Source organism: Cherax quadricarinatus, chromosome 54 (assembly GCF_038502225.1).
Source record: "Cherax quadricarinatus isolate ZL_2023a chromosome 54, ASM3850222v1, whole genome shotgun sequence".
NCBI lineage: Eukaryota > Metazoa > Arthropoda > Malacostraca > Decapoda > Parastacidae > Cherax > Cherax quadricarinatus.
In genome coordinates, this window is record NC_091345.1 from 17,407,372 (window position 1) to 17,429,854 (window position 22,483).

The 22,483-nt window shown below is 39.3% G+C and overlaps 1 protein-coding gene across 5 annotated transcripts; it reads left to right on the forward strand.

Annotated features, from left to right (window-relative positions):
- Positions 1–353: 353 nt before the first annotated feature.
- Positions 354–20,811, forward strand: LOC128697367 (modulator of smoothened protein). Of its 5 annotated transcripts, XM_070096666.1 has the most exons (7): positions 354–474; positions 654–790; positions 1,090–1,210; positions 2,518–2,573; positions 3,102–3,264; positions 6,852–6,946; positions 16,532–20,811. In XM_070096666.1, the coding sequence occupies exons 1-7, from the start codon at positions 369–371 to the stop codon at positions 16,622–16,624; spliced, it is 771 nt and encodes a 256-aa protein (XP_069952767.1). In that variant the 5' UTR covers positions 354–368; the 3' UTR covers positions 16,625–20,811. The 5 variants fall into 5 exon arrangements, with proteins under 5 accessions (XP_069952767.1, XP_069952769.1, XP_069952770.1 ...); XM_070096668.1 differs by lacking the exon at positions 354–474 and having other exon boundaries at positions 532–790; positions 1,086–1,210; XM_070096669.1 differs by lacking the exon at positions 354–474 and having other exon boundaries at positions 532–755.
- The last annotated feature ends 1,672 nt before the right edge of the window (positions 20,812–22,483 follow it).

Genomic DNA, 22,483 nt, shown 5'->3' on the forward strand with positions numbered 1-22,483 from the left:
GCGTGGCAACCCAGCCATGCAAGTAACCTTATTTACACACGATAACAGGGGCAACATCTATTTGGTGTGTTGTCCCTACATCTCACATGTAATTATAGTTAGTTTAATATGTTTATTATGCACCTCATACCCATCCTGTGGGCGGTAGTCAAAAGATTACAGAGGTACATAACTAGTCCAGGGACTGGACTCCAAAGTTTTGATAGCTGAACAAGTTACAAAGGTAATGAACTAGATCTGGTCACCATCATGACAAGTTACAAAGGTAATGAATCATAAACACGTCCGTACATGGTTACAATAATGAACAAATTACAATTTGTGAGCAATTAAACATTCTAGAGAATGCGACATTGCCCCAACAACAGATGTTGCTAGGTGCCTGCCCCTCCTCGGCAGGACAGCCATTGCAAACAGCAGCAGGTTGCGCCAGGATCTGCTGCTTGCAGGAGCACCAGCGACCCTCCCCAAGAGGTCAGATTATTATTATTATTATAATCAAGGGGGAAGCGCTAAACCCGGAGGATTATACAGCGCCTGGGGGGGATGTGGAAGGCATTCAGGCTTAATTCGGGGAACTGGAGCACAGATCCAATTCCCTAAATCAAGAGCCCCTCACCAACATCAAGGAACCTTCCTTGAGGGGCCAAGAGGTCAGAGACTCCGCTATCAGCCCGAGGTCGAGCTGCCCTGGGGACGTGTCAAATGTCCTGGTGGACGCCAATTTGATTGCAGATCCCAGGTCCTCTGTAAAGGTGAAGGTGCAGCAGCTGTCACCTCTGTCTGCTGGGTGAGACTGTTGGTTGTTCCCACCCGAGTTCACACTGTATATATAAATTATTTTTTTATTATTATTATATATATCTGTATAGGGGGTTTAATAAGGCGTAAACATCAGTGGCCTTTAACAACGCTAACACCAACCCAGGATGTGACATATAACGCATATATGAGTAATTAAGTTTTATTCAGGTTCCTTAGACAAGATTAAGGTTTTACAATTATCTGTATAGTAACATATGTGTATATTACCTAGGGTAACCCACTGATGTCAAGCTAAGTAACATATTTCTGTGTGTACGAAGAAAGGTGTGTGTACATGTCACCATGGACAAGCTCACCATCATCTCCGGGGCTTTGTTCCTCGCCGCTGACATCTTCGCCGTAGTGAGCCTCGCCATGCCTGACTGGATCGTCTCTGACATCGGAGGTGGGTGCAGCAGATTGTTATATTTGGTGTTAAATTCATGGGGATTGGTCCCTGAGATTTAGCGCTACCCATTCTTTCTTATGGTCTTAAAAATTATGTTCATGGGGAAGTGTCAGTTTTGTTGGGTTGTGCAGTACTTGGGGAAAGAAAGGTATTCAGTTTCATCCAAGGAAGATGTTAGCTCATATTCATTGGATCAAGAACCTTTAGCCAAGCATCAAGGTTCTCCCCCCCCTTTTTCCCCACCGAAGAGGGGTAATTAAGGTTTTTTTTCATTTTCTTACATACCTATAGTAATAAATGAAGCATATTTTGTTCAGATTATTAACCCAGAATTTTTTTTTTTAACTCCAGAGGGTTAGCTACCTAGAATAACCTACAAAAGTCAGTGCATCATCGAGGACTGTCTTATTTTCATTGGGGTCCTTAAATCTTGTCCCCCAGGATGCGACTCACACCAGTCGACTAACATCCAGATACCTCCTTACTGCTAGGTGAATGGGACAGCAGGTGTAAGGCAACAAGCCCAGTGTTTCCATCCTTGCCAGGGATCAAACCATGGACACTCAGCGTGTGAGGTAAGAGTGTTGCCTACTAGGCCATGGGACACCCCCTGGATGTAATCCCAGGATGACCCAACAAAGCCACTATTATCAGGTCTGGCATATTTCAGTTGGAGTTCTTCAGTTCTCTTCCCAGGCTGGTGATCTCACAACAGTTAGCTAACACCCAGGTACCTAGTTACTACAAGGTGAACAGGGGCAACAGGTACAAGAAAATGTGCTTGACATTTCCTGATTTGAGAGCTGAGGCTGCTACCAGTTGAGCCACGATAGCATGGATTTTTATGCTGGCTTTGATGATGTGCAAACATGTCACACTGTTCAGAGCATCCTTAAAATTCCCCCATAATCCTTTATTGGGGATGTTTGTCTTCATCCTTTTTTGTTTGCTGGGGAAAGGATCATAGGACCCCGATGGACATAGTGGCTTTATTGGCTTATTCTGGGTTGGCAACCCTTTGGGATAATAATCTGAATGAAATCTTTTTTCTTCTACCTCTGTTTGCATAAAATGTTCACTTTGTAATGCTGCACGTGATGAGATGCCAGATTACAAATTTATAGACAGCACAATCTGTGCAACCCAAACCACCATAGTACAACAGCCCTGAGATCATGTTTATAACAGCTCTGAACCACTATGCTTACAATGTGCTGTGCACACACAAAAAAAGAAGATATTGGGTATATAACCTGTGCTACAACACAATATTACATTTTAAATAACTATGATTGTGTTTTCAGGTGATACTCGACTTGGCCTCCTGTCAACATGTGAGACGCTCTACAATAGGTCGCAGGTAAAGAAAGAACCACGGCTCATATTTGTGTTATCAGAGCAACAATATTATCACTTTATTATTCGCATACTTCTTTTAGTGAAGGTTTAGATAGATTATAGCACTGTACTGCAGTTTCTTTGTTGCTATTCATAGAAAATTGTTAGGTAATACTGCACAGCACTGTGTGTATAGTTTATATATATATATGTCATGATGAGTAGGTGAAACTTGTGATTTTTGCTTAAATAGCAATGCTCTTCTTACTGAATAAGATAAGTGAAAATTTGTGTATGCAGTAATTTCACAAAAATCATTCTGAACCTAGCAAAAAAAATATATTTCATTTTGTTTGTTTATTATTAAATTATTGTAAACTTATCTAAAATATATTTAGTTGGATTAAGCTAAATTAAATTGGGCTTGTTACAAGAGCACTTACAATAATACACTTACATAATTGCTTGAGTCGAGAGCTGAAATGAAACTCGGGGTACCACTGTATATATAGTTATATATTTATTTATTTATTTATTTTTCTCCCTTTAGGTGTGCTATGCTCCATCTCTCGGAGGTGCATGGCTGGTAACGCTGGGTTGTGTGCTACTAGGGTGCGTGTGTGTCACTGCCACTATTATATTACTGGCACTGTCGCACTGTCGAGTTAGTGTACATGTCATGACATATGCTCGATGGGTTGGGTTCACTGCTAGTAAGTGTATTGTTCTCTTAAACATATTTTTGGAGTTAAGAAATAAATGCATTATTTTAACAATATTTTCCCCCCTCTCTTTTACTGATTTGAGATTTTTGGTACCAAAATGAGTAATGTGCTATGATGTGACTAGAAAAATTTAAGTCAGTTATGTGTGCCATATTATGCCTAAAATGATAACCCTTATGAAATCTTTAACGTGTCTCCAGTTTCAGTACATTAGACAAAGAATATTCTATACTTGAAGAACTAAAGCATTTTAGGGATTTGTATTCCCTTCAAGGGGGGGGGGGCTTACTTTGTTACTAGTAAAGGTCTCTTGATCCAGTGAATTGGAGCTCTCCTCTCCTTCCTTGGATTGAACCTGATTAACTGCCACATTCTTCCTCTTTCCCCATGAATTTACAGAGCAACCCTGTAATTCACAATTTGTGGGAGTTGAGTTCCCAGAGCTGATATAAATCCTGAAACTGTAGATAAAAGAAGAATTCGAGGTTCATATAGTATAAACATTTCTTGCTATATTTCTTTAAATATTGCTCAAATCTACATATACATGTATTATGTTTAATAAGAGGGAGTGAACCAGTTAATTCATGTTTAGTTTCAATTTATGGATCATGTATCAAGCAAAAAAAAAAAGAGTTGATAAAGCTCCTGAAGAGCAAAACATTGCCACAATAAAAAAAATGGGCACCTAGAAATATCAAAAATAATCAAAGGTGCCTGTAACATCACCTTCGGTAGAAATGTAATACTGTAATTAAATTCATGGATTATAAAACACTCGTATTCTAGAGTTCAACTAACATATTTTGTAATATGATACATTAACAGACTACAAATTATTCATTGTTTGGTGTTGGCTGTAATACTTGGCTTAGTGAAATACTATTACAGTATTCTTGCAGTGATTTATTTTATGATATAATGGGAAGTATAACAAAATTGTAAATTTTTGAAGTAAATTATGGTATATTTCTTAAATTATGATTTACTTACATGAATTAAAACATAATGAGTTTAATACAAAGTGGGATTTGTCACAGTTGTTTTTTGCCAATATCATGATTCTTTTGGGAATGTCTGAAGGAGAGCTGCAAAATCTGGTAGATGAATGTGGGAGGGTATGTATAAGAAGAAAATTAAAAGTGAATGTGGGAAAGAACAAGGTGATGAGAGTAACAAAAATTTAGGCACTGAAAACCTAGATAGCAGATCGAGGGTGTACTGAGGAAGTAAATGTGTTTAGATATTTGGGAGTAGACTTGTTGGCAGACAGATCTATGAAAGATGAGGTGAACCATAGAATTGGCAAGGGAAAGAAGGTAGGTGGTGCATTGAGGCATCTGTGGAGACATAGAACCTTATCTATGGAGCCAAAGGGAAATATACCAGATTATAGTAGTACTAACACTGCTGTATGGGTGTGAAGCATGGGTTTTGAATGTTGCAATGAGGAGGAGGTTGGGGGCAGTGGAGATATCATATTTGAAGGCAGTGTTTGGCATGAATATTATACAGATAAGTCACAGCTTGGAGAATAGAAGGTGCAGGGTTATCAAAGGTATTATTCAAAGGGCTGAGGAGGGGGTGACTAGAAGGGTATAAATCTTGGGTAGAAGAAGGAGGGGTTGGGGTCATCCCAGCAAGAGTTGGAGGGAGGGGTTAAGGGAGGTTTTGAGTGCTAAGGGCCTGGACATCCAATAAGTGTGTGTGTGAGCTTGTTAGATAGGAGTAGAGGCAATTAGCTTTTATGATCTGACATGCTATTGGAGTGTGAGCAAGGTGACATTTATCAAAGGATTCAGAGTAACCAGTTAGCCAGACTTGAGTCCTGGAAGTGATAAGTACAATTCCTGCTCTCTGAAGTAGAGGTGGAAATGTGACAGTTTAGAGAGTTACATGAGTTGTGACGTCAGCTTTCTTCTGGCAAGACAGTGATTAAATGAATGATGGTGAAAGTGTTTCCCCTTTTTTGGGTCATCCTATTTTCGTGAAAGATGGCTGATGCATTTGAAAAAATGGAGTGTGTAACCAAGTACAGTGGACCCCCGCATAACGATTACCTCCAAATGCGACCAATTATGTAAGTGTATTTATGTAAGTGCGTTTGTACGTGTATGTTTGGGGGTCTGAAAGGAATAATCTACTTCACAATATTCCTTATGGGAATAAATTCGGTCAGTACTGGCACCTGAACATACTTATGGAGTGAAAAAATATCGTTAACCGGGGGTCCACTGTACAGTGAAAAAAAAAACCTTTAATTTTTTTATATTTCAACAAACTGGCCGTATCCCACCGAGGCAGGGTGGCCCAAAAAGAAAAACAAAAGTTTCTCTTTTCAAATTTAGTAATTTATACAGGAGAAGGGGTTACTAGCCCCTTGCTCCCGGCATTTTAGTCGCCTCTTACAACACGCATGGCTTATGGAGGAAGAATTCTGTTCCACTTCCCCATAGAGATAAGAGGAAATAAACAAGAACTAGAGAGAAAATAGCAGAAAACCCAGAGGGGTGTGTATATATATGCTTGTACATGTATGTGTAGTGTGACATAAGTGTAAGTAGAAGTAGCAAGACATACCTGAAATCTTGCATGTTCATGAGACAGAAAAAAGGACACCAGCAATCCTACCATCATGTAAGACAATTACAGGCTTTCGTTTTACACTCACTTGGCAGGACGGTAGTACCTCCCTGGGTGGTTGCTGTCGACCAACCTACTACCTAGGTTGAAGCTAGATATGCTAATCTAAGTCACACACTCATTCTAAGCTGCAGACATACCACACCTACTCACTTATACCAATCCCACCTCACTCTACATCTATCCTACCCCAACACAGATTAACCTCAGAACAAACTTCAACATCATATTACTCACTTTAATATTTTTAATATTTTTTAATATTTTTAAATTTATGGAATCTCTTTTAGCTGGTCATACAGTGTGTTACTTGCTATAATTTATAGCTGAAACTACTAGACATTCAGATTTACTGATTGTGGAGTAATTTGTATATTGGCATAGATTTCAGTAGTACAGGATTTATATACAAGTGGTCCTAAACTTCAAAACAAGTTGGATTCCTGGGTTTTTTAAATTTTAAATGAATTGTTTGTATAAAAAATGCAATAGATGGTAATGTTTCATGCATTTATTCTGTAGCTTAACAGCTATCAAGCATAAATTAGTTACTAAATGCCTTGTTTATAAGTGCAGATGGCTGTAAATTGAGGCCATTGTAAGTGGGAATCCCCCTTGTATTAAAGAAAGGACAGTTCTTTCTTGCAAATTGGTGCTTATGATAAACTTATTGTACACAAATCCCATTGATTTGTGTATATAACAGCTCATCACTCATTTTTTTTTATAATGTTTTGGTTGTATTTCATTTGACAAAATTACTTTTGATATCTTTATGGTAGTGTTCTAGGGCTCAGGAGAACTTGTTGGCACGACATGATGCAAGAACGTATCCAAACTGTGTATAATGCAATGGCTATATTTTCCATGATAAATATATGTACAGTGCAACAGATTTGTGCATTGTAGTACTGTAGGATGTACATTTTCAGTGGTGCTGTTTTGCCTGGCTGCAGTTGTGTTCCCAATGGGCTTTTATGTAGAGGAAATTGGAGGTGAACCTTACCAGCTGCCCAACAGTTTTCAGGTATGTTAAATTTATCTTTCAATTGATGGGTATAAAAAAATGAGTAGACAATGGTACAATATATAAGAAATAATAATTATTGTTGGTGTTTTGTATTTTAATGATGCACTGGAGATTTTTGGGAACTATTTTATTGTGTGTGTGTTCTTCATTTCATTATAATAGCTATGACACAAATTTTCAAATCTTAATTTAAATAACATTATTGCACTTTTTCTCAAAACCATGTACAGTCAACCCTTGAACAACATGGGTGTGAACTGTGTGGATCCACTTATACACTGATTTATTTTCAGTAAATATACTGGAAAATTTTTTGAAGATTTGCGACCGAAAGAATTAAGAAAAAGTTAGGCATGTCATGAATGCATAAAATATATGTAGTACTGGTATATTTGTCAGATACTACCATAAAATATACACAAATCCACAATTTTTTTCTATTAATACGTTGGCTGTCTTTCACCAAGGCAGGGTGGCCTGAAAAAGAAAAACTTTCGTCATCATTCACTCCATCACTGTTATTACAACCCAGGATTCCAAATGGCCTGTTACCCCGGGTGTAATGGGAGCAAATAAACACAGTAGAAAAAGTTTAGACTTATATTATCCTTCACCAATTTAGAACAGCAATATGTACACTATGTACAGTGATAAGTATAGTGCACTCCACGGTAAGCAAAGCAGAAATAGAAGCCACAAGATAGCAGACCGTGCTTCAACCAGCTCTAGAATGGGAATGACAAGGGCAGACAGGAGAGCGGTACCCACATAACCTCTGCGATTGCCAAAACCATCTTCTTATTGGCTAGAACCTGGTCACTAGTTGAACGACGGGGCCCCATCATCAACTCTTAGCAACCTGGTTCGCTGGTTGGGGAAGATAGCCTGTAAATGAGGGTGTGTACATGCGCCGAATAAAGGTTACGTACTCTTTGCATGCCACACCCCCACCCCGAGAAGGCTCAGGATTAGGCTGCCACCTCCCAGTGGTAACCGTGCCGCCATGGCACAAAATAATGGGACCGCCTTTCCTCTCCACCATCCAACTCTTAGATAGAGCTCAGCTTTTCTTGTGACCAAAAGCCAAACCCTAAACTTAGAGTGAGACAGCAGTCAGACAGGCTAGCATAGGTCCAAGATACAGGCGGACGGTAGCCCGCATCCCCTCACTAAAAAAAAAAACCACACCAGGGGATAAAAAAAAGAGCATGAAAAGGGGTTACCACAAATAACATCCTAACCTAAATAAAATATTATACTCTAGATAAAGAGTCTGCCAACATATTTTCTTTGCCGGCAATATATTTAATGGACAGATTATATGGTTGCAGCCTTAGCGTCCAGCGCATAAGCCTTGTGTTGTGGTTCTTCATGGCTTGGAGATATACTAGAGGATTGTGATCACTGTAGACTGTGACCACCTGTGATGTCTGGCGCACATAAACATCGAAATGCTCCAAAGCCAGTACCAGCGCGAGGGCTTCTTTTTCAATGGTAGAATAAGCCCTCTGATGCTGCTGGAACTTGGCTGAAAAGTATGCTACAGGCTGCAACTCCTTGTTCCCGATTTGTAATAGTACTGCCCCAACCCCAGACTCACAAGCATCAACCTGTAATGAAAAAGGTTTGGAGAAGTCTGGAGACAAGAGAATGAGTGCAGTACACAATAATCTTTTTGCTTTATTAAAAGCAGTGTTACAGTCTGACGTCCAATTAAAGGGAACTTTTTGACTGGTAAGAGAGGTAAGAGGGGCTACAATATCTGAGAAATTCTTACAGAATCTTCTGTAAAATCCTATCATGCCTAGGAAACATTGAAGAGATTTCCTATCATGAGGAACTGGATAATCTTTAATAGAAAGAACTTTAGCAAGTTTAGGTGCAACTTTACCACTACCTACTTCATGGCCTAGAAAAGTGACAGTGGCCTGGCCAAAGGAAGATTTAGATAAATTAACTGTTAAATGGGAACTCTTAAAGGTCTCAAAAAGAGCCTTAAGTCTAAGTAGGTGTTGATCCCAAGTATCAGACACCACAACAATATCATCTAGGTACGCTGCCATGCCTTCAAGTCCTTTAATAGCCTGATGGATAAGTTTCTGGAATGAAGAGGGGGAATTTTTCATTCCGAAGGGGGTAACTGTGTATTGATAATGACCTCCTGGAATTACGAAGGCAGAGATTTCCTTCGCCTTATCTGTCAAAGGTACCTGATAGTAGCCTTTAAGGAGATCTAATTTGGACACAAAAGTAGCCTTACCCACAAAGTCAATTACGTCATCCAGACGGGGAAGAGGGTAAGCATCTGTAATTGTGACCTCGTTCACTTTACGGTAGTCTGTACACATACGAAACCCTCCATCAGCCTTCTTCACAAGGATGCACGGTGAAGCCCATGGACTAGATGACTCCTCCACTAAACCATGCTTTAACAAAAATTCTACTTCCTGCTGAAGCAGCCTTTGCTTTTCAGGATTAGCTCTGTAGGGGGAGAGTTTAATTGGTTTAGAGTTTCCCACATCTACATCATGGTAACCTAACGTACATTTTTTCGGCACATCCGAAAAAATATTAGGATATGACTGTAGAAGCTCAGTTAAATTTGTTGCTTGCATTTCAGATAATCCCTCCATTAAAGGGCTAGGATCCTTGAGGAGGACAGAATTTGAAAGTTTAATATTAATTTCAGAGATAGAGTGCAAAGAGTCAGAGTAGTCCTCAGAGGTAGAGGACAGAGTCATTACTGGGACTTTATCTGGTGTATGGAAGTATTTTAATTGATTAATGTGGTAAGTTTTAGTTTTTGAGGTCTTATCAATGGGAGCTACCACATAATTTACATCAGATAATCTACTTACAATCTGCATAGGTCCCGTAAATCTAGTTTTCAAGGTGTGGCCAGGTATAGGTTCCTGCACCAACACCTTGTCTCCTGGATGGAAGGAGCAGAATTGTGCACTTCTGTCATACCTCTGTTTCATCTTACTTTGAGCTGTCTTTAGGTTAGCCTTGGCTAACTGATGTGCCACCTGCAACCTTGAAGACGGATTGTAGAGTGTTGAGCTAACGTCTTCTCCCATCCATCCTTCTTTGAGCACCCGAAGAGGACCTCGTACATTGTGCCCAAAGATCAGCTCAAAAGGACTATACCCTGTAGACTCTTGCACAGTCTCTCGTACTGAGAACAGCAACAAAGGTAGTGATTCATCCCAGTCTGTAGGAAAGTGCATGCAAAAACTTCTCATCATTGTTTTTAATGTCTGATGGAATCTTTCCAAGGCGCCTTGGGACTGAGGATGATAGGCAGTGGATAAGTTGTGGATTATCCCTAACCTAGTTAATACTTCCCTAAATGCTTTGGCAGTAAAGTTAGTACCTTGATCACTTTGAATAGTTTTAGGAATGCCAAAACAAGAAATGAATTTTGTTAAAGCTTTGAGAATAGCTTTAGTATTAATACTACGCATTGGAATTGCTTCAGGATATCTGGTTACTTTATCCATAATCGTAAATAAATATTGATTTCCAGACTTTGACCTAGGTAGTGGACCTACACAATCTATAATTAAATCTGCAAAAGGTTCTCCATCAGCAGGTATAGGTTGGAGAGGTGCAGGTTTAATGGAATGTCCAGGTTTTCCAACTTGCTGACATTCTCGGCAACACCTAATATGATTCTTCACATCTTTCTTTAATTTTGGCCAATAAAATTCTTTTGTGATTCTATACAAGGTTTTTGTAATTCCTAAGTGACCTCCTAATGACGTATTATGAGCTATATTTAATATTTGAGGTCTATACTTTGTTGGAACCACTAACCTGTCATACAATTGCCGGCCCTCTATCTCCTTACCAGTCTCAGTGCAGATCAAATAATCGTTTTTAACTTCATACTTGACTGGATGACCCAAAGAGGATTTACCCATGGCTGCCTCAAAAGCGAATTTTAAAGAAGGGTCCTTTCGTTGTTCCTCCCGGAAGGACAGTCCCTCGGGCATGGAAACAGAGACATCTGGCAATCCTGCAACCTGGGAATAGGAAGGCTTGATCGGGGTCTGTTCACTTGATCTACGAGGCTCTGGCCAGTTTTCCTCGTAAAACAATGTGGCTATTCCGAGATCGGAGTCGTCCAAGGATAGGTCAACATTCTCTCCAGACAACCCTTGGGATGTTGCCCGAGTTATGGCCAACACCGGAGAAGAATTAATCATTATAGGTTCAGGACACGAACTAACAGTAGTAATGTTATTACCCAGTAATAACACTGCATCTTTCATGGGGAATCCTTTTGAGACACCTACAGTCAAGTACCCAGTGTAATATTTGCACTGTACATAAATTTTATGCAAAGGAACAGAATATATAGCTCCTCCAAATGCTTCCAATAAAACAGAGGAATTCAAAGAAGTATTCTCTGAAAGGGGTAATATTCCCTCTCTTACAAGTGAGCAATATGCTCCAGTATCTCTAAAGGTCTTTACCTTAGTTGTTTCTGAGTTTTCCTGAAGGGAAATAAGACTTTTGCAATAATAAGGGGCCATACCTTTTTCTACTTCTCTAGGGGACATGTTACTAGGGATATTAGAGATTTTCCCAATGGGTTGGGGTTTATGGGGGCAGTTGGAACTGATGTGACCTACTTTATTGCACCTGAAGCAGACGACAGGCTTGCCCTTTACTCCCTGTTGACGTTGCAAATGGTGTCGTTCTGGCTGGTGTCTCTCTGGATACTGTTGTCGAGATGCACCATGAGTAGTTTGCCTCTCCGCAGGTGGACCATATGTTGAGAAGCGTGGCTCACCAGGTGACTTAGTTGGCTGACGTAGACGTTCTCCCTCCGGCTGGCACTTCATTCTCCAAGGTTGACGATCTCTGCTGATGCCAGGCTGTTGAAAAGAGAGACGGGACCGCTCGGACAAGGAGCGGTTAGTTTCGAAGGTATCAGCCAACCTGGCTGCCTCCAATGCAGTGGTTAAGTCACGATCCTGCAGAAAGACTCGAACCTCTGGTCCCACAGACTCCAGCAGGTTATCAATCAGAATAAGCTGCACCAGCTCCTCAAAGGTAGAGACACCACTTGCTTTATACCAGCTGGTAAAAGCTTTGGTTTGCTGTCTCACAAAGTCCACTAGGGATTGACCAAGCTGTCGTCTGCCCAGCTTAAAATTTTTGCGGTATTTGGCTGGGATACATGTATATGCTCCCAACACTGTGGTCTTCACTACTTGATAATCAGAAAATTCAGCGTCATTTATTACTGACGTAAATTCCTGTGCCTTACCCGATAATGCTGTATGAACCAACGATGCCCAATGCTGTTCCGGCCACCTCAAGGCTCGAGCCTGATTTTCGAAGGTTTCGAAAAATTGCTCTGGTTCAGCCTCATTGAAGCGGGGAACAAACTGTACTGCTTTTTGTAAACTAAAATCATTTACAGAATGCGAAAACTGCCTCCTTTCTCTTTCCCTATCAAATTCTTCCCTTGCGAATGCTCTCTGTTCCCTAGTTTGCTCAAGATTGATTTTTGCCAGCTCAAGTGCCAACGACGCTGATTCACCTTGAGACAACCCAGCTGCACTATACTGACCATTTTGCTCCGTAGGTGTATCATCTTCCTCCTGCGAGAACATAGTAGTTTTTGCCCTAGCTCCCGTAGAGGGAGGAATCTGATGTGCCATCTCTTCTTCTATAAGTTTGTCAGCAATCAGTGAACGCAGTTGCGCAGCTGTGAGAGTGCGTTTGTATGTAATGCCAATGGAACGAGCAATTTGCCAACAACGCTGTAGGGACAATTTAGGTAGGTTATGCAAAGTATATGCCGACACCAGACGTCTGACTCATCTAGGTGGCATAAGTTATTCGCTATGCACAGTACGATTGCAGAATACCCCAACGTAACACGTTAATTTGCAGAACACGCTTAGCTATGCACAGTACGATTGCAGAATACGCATACAAGCAAAGCTGACTGCAAAATTCTCCACACCGAACAGGCTAGTAACAACTGACACGCAAAATTTGTAAAGCAATGCCAGACAGCAAGCTGCACAATGTTCCTGCTATGAGCTTCACCCTAAGCTCAACCGTTTCTCTAAGTCCAGCTCAACTCTCGGACAGGCTACCCATATTACAACCCAGGATTCCAAATGGCCTGTTACCCCGGGTGTAATGGGAACAAATAAACACAGTAGAAAAAGTTTAGACTTATATTATCCTTCACCAATTTAGAACAGCAATATGTACACTATGTACAGTGATAAGTATAGTGCACTCCACGGTAAGCAAAGCAGAAATAGAAGCCACAAGATAGCAGACCGTGCTTCAACCAGCTCTAGAATGGGAATGACAAGGGCAGACAGGAGAGCGGTACCCTCATAACCTCTGCGATTGCCAAAACCATCTTCTTATTGGCTAGAACCTGGTCACTAGTTGAACGACGGGGCCCCATCATCAACTCTTAGCAACCTGGTTCGCTGGTTGGGGAAGATAGCCTGTAAATGAGGGTGTGTACATGCGCCGAATAAAGGTTACGTACTCTTTGCATGCCACAACTGTCTTGCCAGAGGTGTGCTTACACTACAGTTATAAAATTGCAACATTAACACCCCTCCTCCAGAGTGCAGACACTACTTTCCATCTCTATGACTCAAGTTTGGACTGTCGGTTTCCCTGAATCCCTTCATATATGTTACCTTGCTCACACTCCAGCACGTCAAGTCCTAAAAACCATTTGTCTCCATTCGCCCCTATCAAACATGCTCACGTATGCTTGCTGGAAGTCCAAGCCCCTCGCACACAAAACCTCCTTTACCCCCTCCCTCCAGCCTTTCCTAGGCTAACCCCTACCCTGCCTTCCCTCTACTACAGATTTATTCACTCTCAAAGTCATTCTATTTTGTTCTGTCTTCTACATGTCTGAACCACCTCAACCTCAGCCCTCTGGATAATAGTTTTGGTAATCCTGCATCTCCTCCTAATTTCCAAACTAAGAATTCTCTGCATTATATTCACACCACACATTGCCCTCAGACATGACATCTCCACAAATCTATTGTAAAAAGTTAAAATTTATCAAAACATAAACACACACAATTACAGATCGTACATGTTCCATTCACAGTCCAGAGCAATGTAAACAAATGTAAAGATGCAATAATATAATAATAATAAAAATAATAGTAATAATAATAATAATAATATATTATTACAGATCGTACATGTTCATTTGCAGTCGAGAGAAATGTTAACAAATGTAAAGATGCAATATAATAACAGCCTCTCCTCACTTAGCGACGTACTCGTTTACTGACACCTCAGACTTATGATGGGCTCTTTGACCAGCATTCATATCTAAATAATGTATATTAAAGCTGAATTCCTCTGTACTATTTATTTCAATATACAGTGGTACCTCGAATTTCAAACAGCTCCCAACTTGAACAATTATGTAACTGTATTTTTGTAAGTACTTTTGTAAGTGTATTTTTGGGGGTCTGAAACGGGTTAATCTAATTTACGTTATTCCTTATGGGAACAAATTCGTTTTGTAACGGGACTCGAACAGCCTTCTGGAACGAATTTTGTCCGAAATTCTAGGTACCACTGTACGTATAGTACACTACATTGAGTACAAGAAACCACCCATTTATCTATATCAACTACCCATAAAGTGGTAAGAAATTGGTAATTTGGCCAATTTCACACAAATTTCAAGAAATGCCAATTTCAAAATAGGGTCCAGAATAAACAATGCAGACATTCCTGGCACTAAAATAACATTTTCTCTGTTCATTAGTCACATCTCCATGCCCCACTTATATTACCCTTGCTTTCCATTTTGAATTTTTATTCACACACAAAAAAGATGATTTACTGTTATGCAAACTACTGCATTATTGTAATAATTGTTTAAATAATGTTGTGCAAGAAAGGTATAAAATACCGACAATATGAAAGTTAAGACACATATCCAACATCTGGATATCTTTATTGTAGACGTTTCTCCATCCAGTGGCTTTATCTCTTTGGGTAGGACCTACTTTCACTGGGGAATCCCGCCTACCAGTGACTATGCCCTCGTCTGCTACACGTCCCTATCCACTGACGCCTACATAACCGCCAGTCTCCTTGCCTTTACACCAGATTCTCCACCACCATGGTGCTCTCAACACCAACTCCAAGGCTGAGGGACTGATTACCTCATCTTTTGTATATAGTTCTACTGTCTTCTAATTATGTCCTAGAATCTGTATTGATAAAGCCACTGGATGGCAAAACATCTACAATAAAGATATCCAGATGTTGCACATGTGTCTTTAACTTTCAGGAGCAGAGCTATCCTTGTTATTGTAGCTAAAGGAGCAGAGCTATTTTTCTGACTGTAGCTACAGGAGCAGAGCTATCCTTGTGATTGTAGCTTCAGGAGCAGAGCTATCCTTGCTATTGTAGCTACAGGACCAGAGCTATTCTTGTGACTGTAGCTACAGGAGCAGAGCTATCCTTGTGGTTGTAGCTACAGGAGCAGAGCTATCCTTGTGACTGTAGCTATAGGAGCAGAGCTATTCTTGTGACTGTAGCTACAGGAGCAGAGCTATCCTTGTGATTGTAGCTACAGGAGCAGAGCTATTCTTGTGATTGTAGCTACAGGATCAGAGCTATCTTTGTTACTGTAGCTACAGGAGCAGAGTTATTCTTGTGATTGTAGCTACAGGAGCAGAGCTATCTTTGTTATTGTAGCTACAGGAGCAGAGTTATTCCTGTGACTGTAGCTACAGGAGCAGAGCTATCTTTGTTATTGTAGCTACAGGAGCAGAGCTATTGCCATGGTTGTAGCACTTACACATCTTTTTGTATTTCATTCTGGTGTTTTCCCATAATCTTATTTAATGCTTTTGGTTTTAATCCATTTTTTTTACCACCTCAGTCATTTCCCACCAAGGCAGGGTCTGCCAGGCATATGCTTTTTTTTTTTTTTTTTTTTTTTTTTTTTTTTTTTTTTTTTTTTTTTTTTTTTTTTTTTTTTTTTTTTTTTTTTTTTTTTTTTTACTTGCATGAGCATTTGTAATCCAAAACTTTAAAGACAGAAAAGAAACAATAGATTAAGAGAGCTGTATATTTTGGCATCTGAGACCCTCTTCAGAGATCTGTACATGATTCTTCTTCTCTGTTGTTTCTTTTATGTCTCCATATGTGCTTTGGATTACAATGATATTGGCAGTTTGGAGGGATATGTTGTGTATCTTTATACGTATATGCTTCTAAACTGTTGCATTCTGAGCACATCTGCAAAAGCAGTGATAATGTGTGAGTGTGGTGAAAGTGTTGAATGATGATGAAAGCATTTTCTTTTTGGGGATTTTCTTTCTTTTTTGGGTCACCCTGCCTCGGTGGGAGACGGCTGACTTGTTGGAAAAAAAAAAAAAAAAAAAAAGTGCTTTGGATTACAATGGCTAGGTGTTTGACACTCAGGTTGTACAAACACATGTTTGGTTTTTGGCATGTGGATGAAATGTTCATCTGAGCGTGAGATTTGACAAGTTACTTCAGTTTTAGATTATTAATGATATTTTGTAATTTTTCCAGGTTGGATACTCTTACATCTTTTTTGTCCTGGCGCTGTGGATGACAGTGGTGTCTGAGTTATTTGCAGGAAAAGTTTGTCTGCCTCACTTTTAAGTCACATAATGACTTATGTGGTTCTTTTGTATAATTTGATTGGGAACTACCAGCACCTTCATTTTGTATAGTTATTTCTACAAGTCTTTATAATTTATTGTACTGTACTACATGTTTATGAAGATTATATTTTTTTACACAGCTGGTAGTGATATTACTTGCATCCTTGGTATCAGAACTCTAGTATAGTTTTATTCACAAATATTACTCTGTGACCGGTTCAAATAGCTACTCAGTAATTGTTTTTTCAGTTTTCTTCAGCAAGCAGCAGTTTCCAGTTACAATAATTCATCATTTGTCATTATCTGGTTGAATATCTGTACTTGTAACTATAACTGTTTATTTTGTCATTGATTAAAGCTGTCTAAAGAGTAGATATGACAATATAGTGTCATGAGATTTCTTCTATGAAGTCCAGTAATTTTGGGCTCTCTCATATACTTTATACCTGATAGTATACTTGCAGATTAGACAGTACTGTACCTTAATTTCACTGACGTGTAGCTAAGTCATATTTCATTCTGTATACAGTACTGTATATGTGGGTGTAGTGTTTGTGTGTATATTGTACATACGTATATGAATCATCCTTACTTCACATGGCAAGACACCTTTAGCACACCTCATTTATAGATACTGACCTGTACTTGTTACCAACATGTCTAAGTTCATAACAGAAGTTTAGTGTAATTTCTATTTTCCATGAATGTTTCTTCCTGGGGGCTGTATGTTGGGTTGATTATGATGGAGAACAAAGGTACCCCACCCAAGATCTATATAATAATATACAACTTTTTTTTTTTTTTTTTTTTTTTTTCTTCAACAAGTCGGCTGTCTCCCACCGAGGCAGGGTGACCCAAAAAAGAAAGAAAATCCCCGAAAAGAAAATACTTTCATCATCATTCAACACTTTCACCACACTCACACATTATCACTGCTTTTGCAGAGGTGCTCAGAATACAACAGTTTAGAAGCATATACGTATAAAGATACACAACATATCCCTCCAAACTGCCAATATCCCAAACCCCTCCTTTAAAGTGCAGGCATTGTACTTCCCATTTCCAGGACTCAAGTCCGACTGTATGAAAATAATAAATTTTATTGAAAAACAATTGTAACTAATGTTATGTTCTGGCAGTAATAAAAAATTACAAGACATGTCATGACACCACATGGTACATAGATTGTAGGGACGGCACGTATTATGTGTGGTTCTTGCTTTCTAAAAGTAGTGGATGATAGTTGACTTTGTCAGTTATCTGGAATAATATAATGTACACATTCTTGATTTGGTGAAGACTGTAATCAGCCCTTATCATCTGTGTCATGGGAAATAATCAGATTGTTTTATGAAGAAATTCTACACTGCTCTCACCCTATACTTTAGGGGGCCTGTGCCCCCCTCCCTAAAAACATACTTTATTTGAAAGTACTGGTTAGTTAAGTGGTGGATAATACCAGTTCCATTTTATTAAGCTAGATGGAAGTTACTCTGAATATATAGCTATTGAATGACAACCAAAGTTACACTTAGCTAGGCAGCTAATGGGTTAGCAAATATAATAGAAAAAAATTATTTATACAGTGGACCCCCGCTTAACGATCACCTCCAAATGCGACCAATTATGTAAGTGTATTTATGTAAGTGCGTTTGTACGTGTATGTTTGGGGGTCTGAAATGGACTAATCTACTTCACAATATTCCTTATGGGAACAAATTCGGTCAGTACTGGCACCTGAACATACTTCTGGAATGAAAAAAGTTCGTTAACCGGGGGTCCACTGTATATATAAAAAATATTTTTTCATAACATGTTGGCCACCTTCCCCAAGATGGAGTGTCCAGGAAAATACACAAATAACTCATACGTAGGAAACAAACTTATGACGATGCTTCAGTCCAAGTCAGACCGAGAGGTCATCATAAATTTCAAGTCTCCTTTGTGCGGGTTATTCATGTATTCTTGTCTTTATTTATTGCAAGACCTGTTAAATACTTATAATAGGAAAAATGGTAGAATAACAAAGTACTGTACATATTTGAAATTTAGATATTTACTTTTCGCTTCACACAAAATGTAAGCTATATATTATTTCTAAAGTTTATTAGCAATTAGTATATGGTAGTTTTTTCTTATCCATTTTTATGGACTGTGTCCATCATATTTTTTTGAACGGTGCAATTCAAGTGGTTACAGTTTTTCACAGTGCTGCTGTTTGATTTTGTAGGGGGATGCACTCCCTGATATTATAAGCATGCACTTTGGATATATTTTTATTAATGCTTCAGTGACCAAATATTCAGTGCTGTCATATGGAAGCACTGTAGCTTCTGGTGATTTTCTTATCTACTTTGGTCATGCAAGCCAAAAATATGTTAATTTCTTTTTGCTTATGATGTGTTGCACCAGACAAAAGAATGCTTAAATAATGTATTTTTTTTATTTTTACACTTTGTTAATTTTTTTTTTTCAACAAGTCGGCCGTCTCCCACTGAGGCAGGGTGACCCAAAAAGAAAGAAAATCCCCAAAAAGAAAATATTTTCATCATCAATGAACACTTTCACCTCACTCACACATAATCACTGTTTTTGCAGAGGTGCTCAGAACACAACAGAAGCATATACGTATAAAGATACACAACATAGCCCTCCAAACTGCTAATATCCCAAAACCCCTCCTTTAGAGTGCAGGCATTGTGCTTCCCATTTCCAGGACTCAAGTCTGGCTATTTAAAAATAACCGGTTTCCCTGAATCCCATCACTAAATATTACCCTGCTCACACTCCAACAGATCGTCAGGTCCCAAATACCATTCGTCTCCATTCACTCCTATCGAACACGCTCATGCACACCTGCTGGAAGTCCAAGCCCCTCGCCCACAAAACCTCATGGTTACTTATTCTTTGCCTTAACTTTAAGATCTGACTCATCTTACTTGTTCAGTATCATTTACTGCTTTTACTGGACACTCCTACCCAGCCTGCATGTAAGTACTGTATATTATAGTGACAAACAGCATCTTTCTCTTAAATAACAAAAAGGAGCATTTGTGGCTTAGGAAAAGACTTAGGACACTGTGCATATTGGAGTGATGTGGCAATTGTTGCAAAGGTAATGAATAGGTAAAGAGGTGTTAAAAGCTGTAATGAGTTTTTAAAGATATTGAGACTTGTCATAAAGAAAGAGTATTTTCCAGAAAAAGTGGGTCTTAGGCAAGAATATGTGACTGTTTGGCATTTAATATATTTATATTTAGCATTAAGATGTGAATAGTAGAATGTTAGAGCGAGATGTGACTTCAAAAGGTACTGAATCTTATATAAAGTGAGAATTGTCACAGTTGCTATTTGCAGACGAAACAGTGCTACGTGAAAATTCAGAAAAGTTGCAGAAATTGTTAAAGGATTTTGGAGGGCTGTGTAAAAGAAAAAATGAAAATGAACAAAGATTGTAGGTCAGATTAGAAGGAAGTCATATGGAAGAAGTGAGTGTCTTAAGAATCTTGGGTGTGTATGTCATCAGATGGGTCTGTGATAGAATGAGATAAATCACAGAGTGGGTGATGTATAGATAGTAGAAATGCTGAGGTATGCATGGGAAGAGAAAGATATCTGCAGTTTCAAAAAGCAAATGCAAATACATCATTGTATAGTGGTGCTGACACTTGTTTCAGTGTGAAACACAGTCTTTAAATGTTGCAGTGCAACAAGGAGATTAGAAATGTTTAAATTGTTTTGTCCAAAATCATTATATGGTGAATATTATGCAGAGAATAAGAAAATATGACCCAAAGAGTGGAAATGGGGGTTGTTTAGTTGGTTTGGTTGTGTAGAGAGAGAATCGAGCATATTAGGTTTATTAAGTGTTTAAATTTAGTTTTGATGGAAGGTGTAAGAGATATCTGAGGAAGGGTTGGAAGGATGGTGTGGTGGTGTTTACAAGGGCCTGAACTTCCAGCAGGCATGTGTGTGTGTGTTATATTGCAGGGGTGGCAAGTTCTTGGTTTTTCTTTTTTTGCAATTAATTTGCTGTGAGTGTGAGCATGGTAATATCTATGGATGAATTCAGGGGAATCAGCTAGCCAGTTTTGAAGGCAGGTTGGACATCACTGGATCATGATACTTCCACTCTTATGCAAAGTCACTTAGAGAGTGAGTTAAAAAAAATAAAAATTAAAAGTATTTGCTTTTTATTAGCCAAACAAATTCTAGTAGTAACACATTCGAGATGATTATATTTTGAATTTGATCTTATTAAAATGCAAATATAATTTAATACAATATACTGTAATGCTTAGACCCCTCAAGGAAGGTTCCTTGATGTTGGTGAGGGGCTCTTGATTTAGGGAATTGGATCTGTATTCCAGTTCCCCGAATTAAGCCTGGATGCCTTCCACATCCCCCCCCCAGGTGCTGTATAATCCTCCGGGTTTAGCGCTTCCCCTTTGATTATAATAATAATGTAATGCTTAGAAGAAAGCCACTAATTATGAAAATGCATTTTGGGCAAACTGATCATAAGGCTTACATACTGGCAAATGTATTGTCTTTGTGTCATCATACATTGGCGGGGAAGTGGCTAATGTCTAAATATAATACAGCACTTTCATGACTTCTCACATTATCATAGTTCCTTGATAATTTGAGAAGTCACGAAATCACTTGGAATTTCACTACTCTTTCACAGTGGTTGTTTTGCCTATTCATTTATATTCCTTTTCCTACCATGTAAGTGAATTTTCTTAATACAGTGGAAGAATGTATCATATTATGGCGATACGTATACAGTATAATATATATTAGTTTGATATTATGACTGTTTACAATCTCATACATAGTATGCACTTTAGCTACATGTGTTATGTGATCAAATATGTATTGTTCTCTCATTGTATCATTACTATAATAGGTGAAAAATTACAAATTGGACAAAAATAGTGATATTTAGTTACACAAATAACCCGCACATAAAAGAGAGAAGCTTACGACGACGTTTCGGTCTGACTTGGACCATTGACTAAGTCACACTAACCAGAAGTGGAGCAGGACGGCTATATATAGGCAGGAAGAGGTGGTGGTAGTAGTAGTAGTAGTAGTACAAGAATGGTATATAATACCGACAAGATGAAATTAAGACACATGTGCAACACCCGGGCATCCCTATCGTAGACGTTTCGACATCCAGCCAGCCACTGGATGGCGAAACGTCCACAACAAAGACAACACGGCGCCGCACATGTGTCTTAATTTCATCAGTAGTTGTAGTAGTAGTAGAAGAGGTAGTAGTAGTGGTAGTGGTAGAAGTGGGAAATAAGGAGGACGAGCCAGTCAAATACAAAGGAAGGGGTGGCCCGGTGGCCTGGTGGCTAAAGCTCCCGCTTCACACACAGAGGGCCCGGGTTCGATTCCCAGCGGGTGGAAACATTTCGAAACGTTTCCTTACACCTGTTGTACTGTTCACCTAGCAGCAAATAGGTACCTGGGTGTTAGTCGACTGGTGTGGGTCGCATCCTGGGGGACAAGATTGAGGAACCCAATGGAAATAAGTTAGACAGTCCTCGATGATGCACTGACTTTCTTGGGTTATCCTGGGTGGCTAACCCTCTGGGGTTAAAAATCCGAACGAAATCTTATCTTATCACTGCAAGAGAGCTAGGTGCTCACTGAGGGAGAGCAAGCGCACAGAGGTGCGTGAAAGGGGAAGTGGGAAATAAATGAAGAAGGAACAGAAACACGAGACAGAAGAGAGAAAGACAACCCAGAGGAGAAAAGGAAAGAGGAAAGGGGAAGAGGGAGAAGAAGAAAAAGAAAAAGAAAAAGCGAGGAGTTAGGTTAAGTCACGGGTGTTCTGAAA